Source organism: Bactrocera dorsalis, chromosome 4 (assembly GCF_023373825.1).
Source record: "Bactrocera dorsalis isolate Fly_Bdor chromosome 4, ASM2337382v1, whole genome shotgun sequence".
Lineage (NCBI taxonomy): Eukaryota > Metazoa > Arthropoda > Insecta > Diptera > Tephritidae > Bactrocera > Bactrocera dorsalis.
The window spans coordinates 72,497,380-72,510,265 of NC_064306.1; the positions used below are offsets into that span (position 1 = coordinate 72,497,380).

The 12,886-nt window shown below is 33.5% G+C and overlaps 2 protein-coding genes across 5 annotated transcripts in view; one reads left to right on the forward strand and one right to left on the reverse strand.

The window, feature by feature from the left end:
• Positions 1 to 12,886, reverse strand: part of LOC105231382 (poly(A) RNA polymerase gld-2 homolog B) — a 108,639-nt gene that overhangs the window by 42,642 nt on the left and 53,111 nt on the right. The gene's annotated exons all lie outside the window — the stretch shown is intronic.
• LOC125778266 (uncharacterized) lies at positions 9,013 to 10,240 on the forward strand. Its single transcript, XM_049455031.1, has 6 exons — positions 9,013 to 9,138; positions 9,201 to 9,382; positions 9,448 to 9,552; positions 9,613 to 9,825; positions 9,897 to 10,053; positions 10,112 to 10,240. Exons 1-6 carry the CDS (start codon positions 9,099 to 9,101, stop codon positions 10,225 to 10,227), a joined length of 813 nt encoding a protein of 270 aa, XP_049310988.1. The 5' UTR covers positions 9,013 to 9,098; the 3' UTR covers positions 10,228 to 10,240.

Here is a 12,886-nt window from a genome sequence, read left to right on the forward strand (position 1 = left end):
CTCCAGAATAAAAGAGTCTCCTTTCCTAGAAGGGATCAAAAATAAAAAGTATAATATAAAAAACAACAAAATGACAGATGCTTTACCAACTGACTTGGACTATAACGAAATAGACAGAATAGTTAGAAATCTTGAAGGATTTGTAGAAGTCAATAGGATTAACAAAAAAGGGATCTAAATAAAGATAAACTTAAAATTAAATGTATGGAGAAAGGATTATTATAATCAGGAGACAAGTATGTCTGAGACTATAGAGATGATACAAGTATCAAAAAAGGACGATTTGTTTTAAATGGGAAGTAATATAAGTGCTCCAAAATACGAAAGGTTGCATTATTGCGATTACTGTAAAGGTAATCATAAATTTGAAAATTGTTCATATTTAAAGGAAAAGAAAAGAAAAAATTAATTAATCAAAAATGGTTTTAAGTAGCGAAAATGAGACCTTAGTCGCAAGACTAATTGCCGCAACGAACGCATCACTTATTGTTTGTTTATGTATATGTGTAAGTATGTATGTTCAATATATTTGAACATAGATATCTAATATTAGTGGACTGTATCAATAGTAAGATTTAATAATTGTGAAATATATAAAAGTTTGTAAATATAATGTTGTTGTCCGTCCTTTGGCAGCAACGAACATGTTCAATTTTGAACATTCTCCCGGGCGACAAAATTGACTTACAGTTTGTGATCGTGTCATGTTCGCCAACGAAGTGACGTTCACGATGACTACGAGCCTTTCTATGTTGAATTAGTTTGTTCATCACTATTTCTGCTAATTCGTTACAACGGTATCCTGCTGACTTTTCATCTTTCACATCGGACGACGGTGTACCTTTGATGTGACGCTTCTTTTTTCGTACCTTAGTATTCTCCTCTTCCTCTTTCTCTTCTTCGCCTTTCGGTAATTGTTGTATGTGTATGATTGGTAGACATCCCATCCGTTTCTTCTTGGCCCTTAGATTCAGTGCTGCTTCTTCCGCTGTCATACCTCCATCTTCAACGATCGGGCCTAGATCCATTGTTGTATCTGTAATAATATAACCAGCCTCTCTACTTCCTCCGAAGTGAGGACTCTCCCGGGCAATAAAATACCTGTTAACGTCTTCTTTTCCCGTGGTAGCTCTCCAAGATTCCTTTTGCTCTTTTGTTTTGTCATTGATTTTACGAAGAAAGTTCTTCTCCTTCTCCGACTTGATATCCAGCTCTGACTTCAACATCTCATTGTTTGATTCAAGCAAAGATATTTTGCTCTGCAAAACGCCACGTTCCTCAGCATCACGCATTAGCTCCTCATTATGTTTAGTCAACTTGGAAATCTCCTTCTGTTTTAACTCCAACACACAATGCAAACTATCCGCTTCACTTTGCAGACGCGCCAGTTCCGACATACTGGAATTGCGTGGCGAACTAATGCCACTGCTGCGATCCAGGCTCTCGTTAAAGCTGCGCTGTGAGGATCGTAAAACCGAAATCTCATCCTGCGACAGATTTAACTTGTCACGCAACTTGCGTTCCCTGTTCTCATTGGAAGCTCTAAGCCCATTGAGTTCCTTTGTCAGCGCTTGCACTCGTTCATTCAAGTTATGTTCGCGTTCTGTGGCTTCATAGAGTTGTTGTTGCTTTTGTGAGAGTTTGTTATCAATTTCTAAGCGATACGAATCGAGTGTACGCTTATGTTCCACAGCTTGTGCTTCCAGTTGTGACTCGAGTGCTGCGAATTTTTCTTGAGCAAAAGCTTGGTAATCGGAGAGACTTGTTTGTGCCTTCTCCATTTCTGTGGTTTTGAGTTCCATTTTGAGCTGCTCGTAAAATTGTTTGCGCACGTTATCATATCTGCGTGCCAATAATTCCCAAGCAGTGTTGTAATTTGCACCTGATCCCGTTTTCAGGTGACTAACCATTAGTCTAGCATCTCCTTGAAGACAAGATTTTAAATAGCTCATCTTTTTGGAGTTACTACTGATTGCCATTCTCGGAATTCGCCTGAGAATTTTTGCAATTCTATTTTTGGTAATTCCAATTTTTCCGTTTTTTTTAAGTTGATTTCCTTTTGTTTTTTTAATACACGTAAAGTATTGGTGACTTCAAAAAAAAGTTCTTCTAATCCTAAAACATTACGTGGCTTGTTGTACTTCATCATCAATTTGTCGATATCTTTCTCCATGAAGCTCCATAAATTCTTGAGACGGTTTTCGAAAATTTCGATGTCAGTTTCGTCTCTAGAATTTATATTTAACTTTACATCTGCAATGAAAAATCGAATTTTTTCTGCTCTTTTTTCAATTGCCTGCTCTATGAATGCTATCATTTTATCTTTTGGGTTTATTGCCCTTGTATAATCTAGATTTATTTTTTCAAATCTAGATTCTTCTACGCGCAGCTTCTTCTCAAAAGTGATCTTTTCTACGCGTAGATCGCCTTTCCATTGTACCATGTCCGCAGTGTTCGACATTTCAACTATTTTTTTTTTTAATGAACTGTACTTATTCTTTAAAAAAATAGTTGGAGGTTATTGTTTTGGTCGCCTGGTTGACCTTGCTGTGCTTCGATTCACAGCCGCTGAATATATAATTTTTTTAAATAAACAGTTTTACACAGCGTTTAGTTTCGTACTAAACGGCTTATGTGATCATATAAATATGCGGGAATATGAACCCGTCTTACAATTTCTGTATTAATTTGCCTGTGTAAATAACAGGGCTGTTATATTGCCTATATATACGTATATAATAGGACTTTTACACATGTTGCCTGTATTTTATCCATACAGGTCTTACAATTTTGGCTCGAGCTACTTATCCGGCTCGAAGGACCAAATGTTTGAATTATAATATGTGTATGTATGTATGTTCAATATATTTGAACATAGATATCTAATATTAGTGAACTGTATCAATAGTAAGATTTAATAATTGTGAAATATATAAAAGTTTGTAAATATAATGTTGTTGTCCGTCCTTTGGCAGCAACGAACATGTTCAATTTTGAACACTTATATTAGAAATCTCTGAAATGCGCAGGCAATTAGAAGACTTAACGAAGTCTACAACAATAACCGATTACAAACCTGAAGTAATAAATTCAGAGATTCGCTGTGACGAATCCTTAGAAGTAGTAAAGTCTTTACCAGAATTTGGGGGAAAACAGAATAAATATGTTAGCTGGAGGGAATCGGCTAACAATGCAATGAGTTTATACGTAAGATGCAGCCATAGGTATTTTGCTGCATTGAGTATTGCTGAACATGACTACTGTAAATCTAATGTAAGAAGGAATAGGCAAAAGTGTCCAATGATGAAATTAACTGGAGAGCATACACATATATCCTAGCAAAACTTCGCTAACGTATTCACCAACACATAAGCAAATCTTAAAAAAAAAATAAAAATTTACGTGAATGTGAAAACAGGTCACATGTTGGGAATATATTTCGTACTCCCTCCCTCCACAGTTGTGCTACAAGAATGGTTGTGCTATATGCAGATATGCATTGTAGTCGTTTGATGTAAGAAGTAATCAGTATCGTCAGTATCATGCAGGGTTGCACTGAATACTAAGTAACCACTCTTTAGGCGTTTTAAAGTAACTGAATTTATAAAGAATTAGATTTGAACAATGTTATTATCGGAAAATATTATGTAAAATAATAAAAGTGATTAAAGATGTTTTGCATTTAATGTAAACTCTTTTATTTTGATCCATAATATTTAATAATAAAAAGTTTGTTGTAGCTTTTTAACGGATTTCTATTGAAAATAATGTCACATTATCTAAATAAATATCAACAATATTAATATAAATAAATTATTATAACAATATTATAAATCAAAGTATGTATTTATTTTATCATGCTGTGAAAAGTATTCAAATAGAGCTATTAATCAAATTTCTCGAAATAAGTAATATTCGGGTAGTAACAACCGGTTACTTGTGTTGTGTTTTCATCCCTATATAATAAAGTGGAAAACTGCATTTCTCACATTTGTGTGAAAACTTGTGAAGTGAATAGACGTGCGCGCGCATCTTTAATCGTTAGTTAAAAAAAAAGAATTAAAAATATTGGAATCAGCTATACACTTTGACAGCGACAAAATTGAGGCAAGTATTTACTATATAAATCACTATTTATTGTTTTTAAATATAAATATGAAATCGTTTCGGAACGCCATTTCAAAAGAGAAAAAAGAATTTGAAGTTAACGCGGCGAAATATAGAAGGCTAGATGAGTTTGCTCGCGTTGAAAGTGAAAATCGTGAAGTTATTAGTGCTAGTGAACCTGAAGAGTTATCCTTGTGTGAAGATGAGGGGCAAGAAAGTGCTAGTTTGGGACTTCCAAAATTTGCAAAATTTTAGTAATAATTAATGTTTTATAATTCCAGGTCGGAACAACTACAACCAAAGTAGGTGCAATTTTTAAATAATGTATGTAGGACGGCAACACCGCAGTGGACGAAAGACTTAGATATTTAATACAACCCTGACAATGTTGAACGAACATATTTAATACAACCCTGACAATGTTGAACCTGACGAACGCGTGGCAAAAAACGGCAGTTGAAAATGAAAAGTGGAATAGAACACATATATACCGATACCGAACATTTACATATAACTCTGGCATGTATTTATAGCAGTTTACGTCTAAAAATAAATTGAAAATAAAAGTGAAATTACTATATATGTATATATATTTGTACAAAATAAACTGTCGAAATATTAATAAATAAATTAACACATTGCTAACGTAGTATTCGTCTATTAATAACAATTACTACATGTATGGATGCAATGGATGCAATTATTTTTATTTTTTTTATTTATTTAAATATGTATATATTTTACTCGTATGTACGGATGCAATGAATGCAATAAATTAATTTTTTTTATCGCTAATAAACAAACTAAAAATATATTAAATATACATTTCCATAACAATTTAAAATAAAAAATTCAATAAATTTTTAAAAATAACCTGTATTTGTTTTATTTTATATGGAGTAGGATAAAAGGATAAGTATACCATACTACTTTACCATCGTACTGCTTTACCATCGTACTACTTTACCATCATACTACTTTACCATCAAACTACTATACCATCCTACCACTGGTTAAAAAGAGACGAGCATATGACAAAGTTACCATTTGTATGCAAAGAAAAAGGATAGATAACTCACACGTATTCAAAGTATGCGATAGAATCTTCCCATGCCTCTGTACAAACTGGCAGGTTTATGGCATTATATAACGTATAGTCTTCTGAATAAATAAATATTGTGATTTATAATTTGCATACTTGCAGACACATAAAAACATAAACGTTTGAATTTCACAATATTGCGTATTGCACTTTACACACAGCGGGAATTCTTGGAACGTAGCTTGAACCCCTACAAGAAACTGCTGATCGTTTCACTAATACACGCACATTTTTTATGTCAGAGCTGACGAAAAAATGACACTCAAATGACTGTCAATGCTTATGTTAAAAAGAGAAACCTATGAATGGATATTGCTTATATATGTAAGAATGAAATAGCTTAATTATTCAACGCTATCATCATTGACAGTAAAATGAAATTTTAAATGACTGTCAATGTTGATTTTTTTTTAAATAAACACTTTTCAACACTAAACATCATTTATCAACGCTGATTTGTATGCAGAAAAGCAACCCTGTAAAAAGAGATACATACAATTCCATATATGTACGTTTATAAAATGTTGCGCAAAAAAATGTTTACTGTTATTCTTGCCACAAACGAGAAGTGTTGCGCGTTAATTCAGTGAATTCTTAATCGAATTATTATATTTCGTGCGTTGTTTAAGTGATTTATGTTTTGTGATTAAATCTACAGTTTACTATATTATCAAGAAAATATAAGTAAAAATAAAAAAAAATGACATTTCAAAATCATCTAAGTAAGGAAAAAAGGATTTTCAAATCCAAAATAATAAAATATAAAAATTTGGTGGAATGTGCGGGGAAGTTAAATAGTACGCAGAATAGTGAATTCATAAATACGATGAAATATGTTGCAAAAGTCCATCTAATCATCTCGATGAATTTAAAACAAAAAAAAGTATTGTGGAGGAATCGGGGTTCGGAATGGTGTCACAATTTTCTTTAGACTCCATGCATTTAGTTGATCTAGGAGTGACTAAAAAACTTTTAAAGTTACTATTAAAAAAAAGTGATATAAAAAGGATTAATGAAAAAATTAACTATATCACTCAATTTATCCCCTCGGAATTTGGCCGTATAGTTAGAAGCTTAGACGAAATTAATCATTGAAAATCAACTGAGTTTCGGCAATTTTAATTATACACTGGAATTTATGTGGGATCCGAACACCGGACTAGAAGTGGTCAACAATACAACGCTGACAAAAGAACATAATGACGCAACGCAACCCTTTAACTGGACGAACTTTTGACGAAACACGAACAAGACAAACCAGCAAAAGTCAGTTGAGTTTGAGTTGCCGTGAACTGTAAGTCGTGCCGAGTCGTTGTCCGCGAAAACGTTTATGCTAGTGCGCATGTGTGTACTACATCTATTTTTAAAAAACTATATTCAAGACTTTGTTCATATAATTTTAAGAACTACATATATTCGAGACTTTGTTCATATAATAAACACTGATTGAACGTTTAAGTGTTGTGTTTAATGTCCTGACGGGGAGTGTGGGTGGTGGTCACTTTAGTAATCCCCACAAGTGGTGTCAGGTGTGAGATCGAATCGGTACGTGAAAAGTGACGCTTACAGTAAAATAAGCCGGGTAAAGGAAAAATTGTCGAGCAGTGCAATAAAACATTACGCGCATCTAAAACGCTCAAAAAAAAAAAAAATTTACAAATCTGCAAAAATTCGTTTCGTAAAGTGGGTATATAACGCCAAGTTGTACATAACGCCAAGTTGTACATAACGCTAAATTTGTACATAACGCTGAGATTGTACATGACGCGTAACGAACGGCTAAAATTTGAAATCAGCGACGAATCGGCACCGACACTAGCAACGGGAGATGCATGTAAATGACATCGGCAGAGGCTGAGCAATAACGAGACAGCGAACGAGTAAGAGCAGTACACTTGTGTAGCAGCGATCGCAACATAAATGAGAGAGGCAATGTAACGAGTTCCATTCAATTGTATTAGAGGAGATTTTGCACGGCGGTGGCTGTAAGTGCGAAATAGAAGCGTTTTGCTGCAGAGTTTGTGTGGCGGTGGCTGTATAGCACAAACATACTGTGTTTTGAAAATATTGCTGGAGGCGGTGAAATTTCGTTACTTTGGGTTTACGACACGATTGCGTGGCAGTAGCTGGAGAGGAGAGCGTCGATATAAGAAGAGCAGCAAAGTTGAGAGAATTTCGTCGAGTTGCGGGAAGCAGATAAGTAGAAAGTAGTAACTAAAGAATTGATAAAATGCAACCGAATTGCCAGACGTGTTAATTTCAACATTTTTGTATTTACATTTAAACAATAATTAAATTGTCATAATTCCTCAAGTTACTTAATACAAGAGAAATAAAAATAAAGAGTTAAGTTGAGTTTGAGTTGCCGTGAACTGTAAGTCGTGCCGAGTCGTTGTCCGCGTGAGTTACCTTCTCTACCCTATTGGTACAGACACTAAGAGTTTAGGAGAAGAGAAGAGAAGAGAAGAGAAGAGAGAATCGCGAAGCAGCTAAATATTTTTAGATAGAATCGCGAAGCGGCTACATACATATTTTTAGCGAGAATCGCGAAGCAGCTAAATATTTTTAGATAGAATCGCGAAGCGGCTATTCTTCTGGATTCATTCTAGCGTGAACTTTCAACAGACACAGTCGCAAACCGAAGCAACAACATACCCAAAATTGGTAACTCGTAAACTTTCAACAGAAACAGTAGCAAACCGAAGCAACAACATACTCAAAGTTGGTAACTCGTGCGCATGTGTGTACTACATCTATTTTTAAAAAACTATATTCAAGACTTTGTTCATATAATTTTAAGAACTACATATATTCGAGACTTTGTTCATATAATAAACACTGATTGAACGTTTAAGTGTTGTGTTTAATGTCCTGTCCACATTTATCTCGTAAAAGATTGTGTTGATGGCGATTCATACTATCATTTTTTACTGTTGCATGGTGCCATAAGACTCCTCTCAAGTGAAAAATCTAATAGAGTTGAAGCAGATGTAGCTCAAGAAGTATTAAATGATTTTGTAAATTATTTTGGGACCATATATGGGGATGAGTTGGTTAGTTTTAATATCCATGGTTTGCTCCATTTGTCTGAGTGTGTAAAACAGTTTGGTCCATTAGATTCCTTTTCAGCATATACGTTTGAAAATTATATGCAATTTCTTAAAAAAATAGTTAATAAGCCAAAAAAAATTTTGCAACAAATATTCTTACGCCTCAATGAAAGGCATATACTTATTCAGCGGCGATTTTAATATGGGCACAGAAGTAAGATCATTTGAAATTAATCCAAATAAAGGAAAGGATTATTTTTGTTTTAGCAAAAAATTTTGACCAATGAAAGTAATAAACATTAAAGCGTCACCCAATGCAAATTAATATATATGTAACGCTTTTAAGAAGTTAGAAAACTATTTTGAGACTCCTTTTGAGTCTGCCAATAATCTTGGAATTGTTTTGGCTAGTCAGTTAAGTGCTGACGTTATTGAAATTTCAAGAGAAGATATTGATTATAAATATTTTTGCATTCCTCACGTCGAACAGTTTCTTCTCATTCCTCTTTTGCATCATCTCTTTCACGATTTTTCGCAACAACCCGCACATTCTGCTTAAATGATTTTAATAACATGTCACGCCACAAAAATGCGCCTCTGAGCGTATTTGCCACAAAATACGTCTCTGAGTTGATGTGACAGAAGATACGACTCGATGTGAGTTATTCAAGTGAAGTCGAAGAGAAAGCGAACATCGAAGACAGGTCGACTGCTGTAAAATTATACTAATTTATTCTTGTATTCCTTTATTAATTGTTTTTTTAAAATAAATTTAAAATAAAAGTTCGTTTGTACAAGCATGTGTAAGCGTGTCAAACATAAATTTAATAAAAATTTATATGTTTGGCGAATCAATCTTTGAAAGCCAAGGAGAAAATGGTAAGAAAACAGAAATATAAGGCAGTCGTATTCCATTAATAATATTTAAATATCTATTTCAGATCATCAGATATTGATCCCAAGGAAGTTATATAGTATAAAAGACAACGTATCAACAACCTCAACCCCTTCACAAGATAAGGAGAATGTACCAACTCAAGAATTAAATACGATGGCCATTCTAAACGAAATTCTGGGAAAGCAGAGGGAAATATTGGATAAGATACATACTTTAGAATCAAATGTAAGTAAATATTCTATAAGTTTTACAATTTAGATATTAATGCGGCTCTTTTCTAAAATACATAGCAACAGATATTATTCGATACATTAGGTTCACTAAATAATGGACAAGTGTTGATAACAGGGAATCAGAAACAAATTACGGACAAATTGGAAACAGTGGAACAAAAAGTAAATATTTATATATAAAGATATAATTACAAATAAAATAATTTATTTGTATTTTCACAGTCTATAGATAGATCGGAAATGCTAGCACAGAGTTCCCTGATTAGGGAATGTAAGGTGCATTTAAAAAAAATTGAGCGATCGGTGTGCCTCATGACCGGAGAGGAAAAAGACGAGGCTCTCGACCAGGTAGCAAGCCTTTTACCTATTCAAAACTTTGAGGGATGTTTGGAAGTGGAAGAAATGTTAGAGGAACCTGAGTTCGCACAATCTATGGTAAAAAACATTATTTATAATATCAACATCTTAAAAATTACTATTTACATTTATATATTATTATTTTACAGATCAGTTATGTCCACAAACTTAAAGGGACATCGGACAATATTGAAAACTCTTTCAAATATATCTTTGCAGACAGCCTACTAGAGTATTTCAATTTTGATGGAAGAGGAGAAAAACAAGCATTATGTAAGCTAAAAATCTTCGAAGAAGTTTTAAGAGGTAAATAAGTTAATGTAAAAGCAATAGAAAACTATTTTTAATAATTTAAATTTTATAGTCGTTTACCAGCCACAAGGATCTTTCAATTTGGAAAAGAGTATACGGAGGTCTATTGAACGTGGTCACCACCGAAATAACCAAAAAAAATATATTAATAGGAAAAGAAACAATTAATATAATTTTTCAATAATTTAATTTTATTTTATTACCATTATGATTTAGAAACATGAATTATATGATTTAAAATTAATGAATTATTGTGATTTGAAATATGAATTATTATGATTTAATATATTATAATGTAAAATAGATTTAAAAAGAAATTTTATAAGATATCGAATTTAATTCTGATGTAATTAATTTTATTATATAGAGTTATATTAATTTTTTACAACATTTTTGACATAAATGTTATTTTAATATTCTGATTATAAATGAATAAAGAGAAAACTAATTTGAACAAAAAAAATGTGTCATCATTGAAAGATTTACAGTGACAAAATGACAAATTGCAGCTATGTTAGCTTTTCAGTCATTATTGACAATTTCCAGCTTTGACAGATTTGTGGTCAGCAATGAACCAAGAAAAAGCATGAGTAAGCAGTAGAGATATATACTGATTTAATTCCGAATACCAGTGTGTTAAAGAGAGATGCAAGCTCACACGCATGCGTTTGTTTACATCAGTTTTTTCACTAGGCCCTTAAGAAAATGATAGAAACTTTGTTCTGCGCGTTGACTGAATTTCTTTCAGCTCTGACAGTCAAATGTATGTTCAGCTGACTGTCAGTGTTCTTGTAGGGTTCCGAATGTACGCTAATAACCAACACGTTGGACAACACTGTATTAAACTCATTTTGATAAATAAATAAACATCCTACATGTATGTAGGATAAGAATTGACATTCGAATTCTAACTATAATAATTAGTAAATAATTGGCAACCACATATTCGAACATCGAATAGTGGATTACAAAGAATTTGTGAGCGGTAAGGCTTAGCGTCCATCATAGTGAGGAAAGTATTACCATTCCTGATTATAATTCCGTTGTGTAAAGAAGTGCCGCCTCGCCAAAGGTCAATCGTTTCAGTTCAAAGACAATTTAAGCTCAGTTTAACCCATTAGGTCCCAATGTTTCCATTTGGGAATATGTACAAATAACGAAATTTTATCGAAAATCACCCATATATCGAACAGCCGATAACCAGTTACATATTCTCACATTCCTATGCTTATAATCAACTGTTCTTGATGATCTCCACTGATCACGTGTACAGTAGCAAGCAAATATTTTCGGAAGTGGTCCATTTTTCTTTTCTTCGGGTTTTTTTCGCTAAATTTGTTTATTTTAACAATAAAATCCATGTCGTCGGCTTAACGTGCAAAGGTGCTAAGTCCACTTAGGTCAAAATTGATATTTTGAAGAGATTCGATAGATAAATATAAAACACATCAGCTACCAAAAAAAAACTTTATTTTAAAGCTATTTTGGTCAGTGGTGTGCAAAAGTGCTAAATCTGCAACTGTCAAATCGCGCGGGATAAGTCTACATGACAATGTGATTGCTACCTAAAGTGTGCTTTGTCTTTTTTGCTAGGTAACACGGCATAGCTGCTGTGTTATTCGACACTTCGCTTATGCCGGTCATAGACCACACAAGTAAACTGCACAAGTCTAGCACTGCACAGTGCGTTTGTGTAGTGTATGGGGGTGTTTGTGCTACTTGTGCAGTGAACTGAGCAATATCAAAACGATTTTGATATTTTAACACAAGTCTGAATACTGCGCAGTGAATTTGCGTAGTATATGGCGAAATTAGCTCAGTTTTGTTTCAGTTTTTGTTAAGTTAACATCAAAACAAAAAAGGAAACAACGCATTTATTTTAATTATGAGTGATGACAAACAGTTTTGGGCCGAGTTCCTTGAATTTCATAAAGAATCACCTTCATTATGGCGAATAAAAAGCAAAGAATATAGCAACAGAATAATGAAAGCTGAAGCATACGAAAAATTAGTTTTAAAATTAAAACAAAAATATCCCGACGCAAACAGAGATATGGTGGTATCGCGCAATATTTACACATGTTGTCTGTTTCGCTTTCAACATTAAAATAAAAACTTGCACAGTTGGCTTGTATAGTGCGAGTCGCAGTTTTTTTTTTGCACAGTGCTAGACTTGTGCAGTTTACTTGTGTGGTCTATGGCCGGCATTAGATGTTTTTTTGTGATACTTGGGGTTGACGAAGCGGCAATCGTGCTCCCGAACGACTAGAAAAATTGGTTAGAAAAAAAGTATATAAGCGCGACGAACAAGCCTAAGATTTACGTAAATGAAATAGTTATAATTATAAAGTGCTAAAGTAGTTATTCAAATAATTTCAATAAAAACTATTTAATTTTTTATTTTTAGGATGAATTTCAATTCAATGGATAGTGATAAAAGCAGTAACGAGCATTGCAGCGATTATGGCAATGACGCGGATGATGGAGTTTTAGGACTGGTGCCTTATGGTTTTAATAGCGATTCGGATGAATCACTTGACCTTCCTTCTAAGTCACAAACGCGCAAAAGAAGAGGAAAAATGGTTAATCCAGCTTGGTTCGCAGCAAAAAATAAAAAACAGAGAGAAAATGGGAAACTTTATCTGGGGAAAAAGAAAAAGAATGGCCTGTGGAATCATCGAAGAGTTAGAAATGCAAAAGTCATTGGAGAGCGATGTAGCTGTAAAAAAGCCACTAGCATTGTTTAAACAATTCTGGCAAATGGACTGTAAAGAGAAACAGACTTATGTAAATACATTGATTCAAGTAACAACTCCTGCAAGAATGC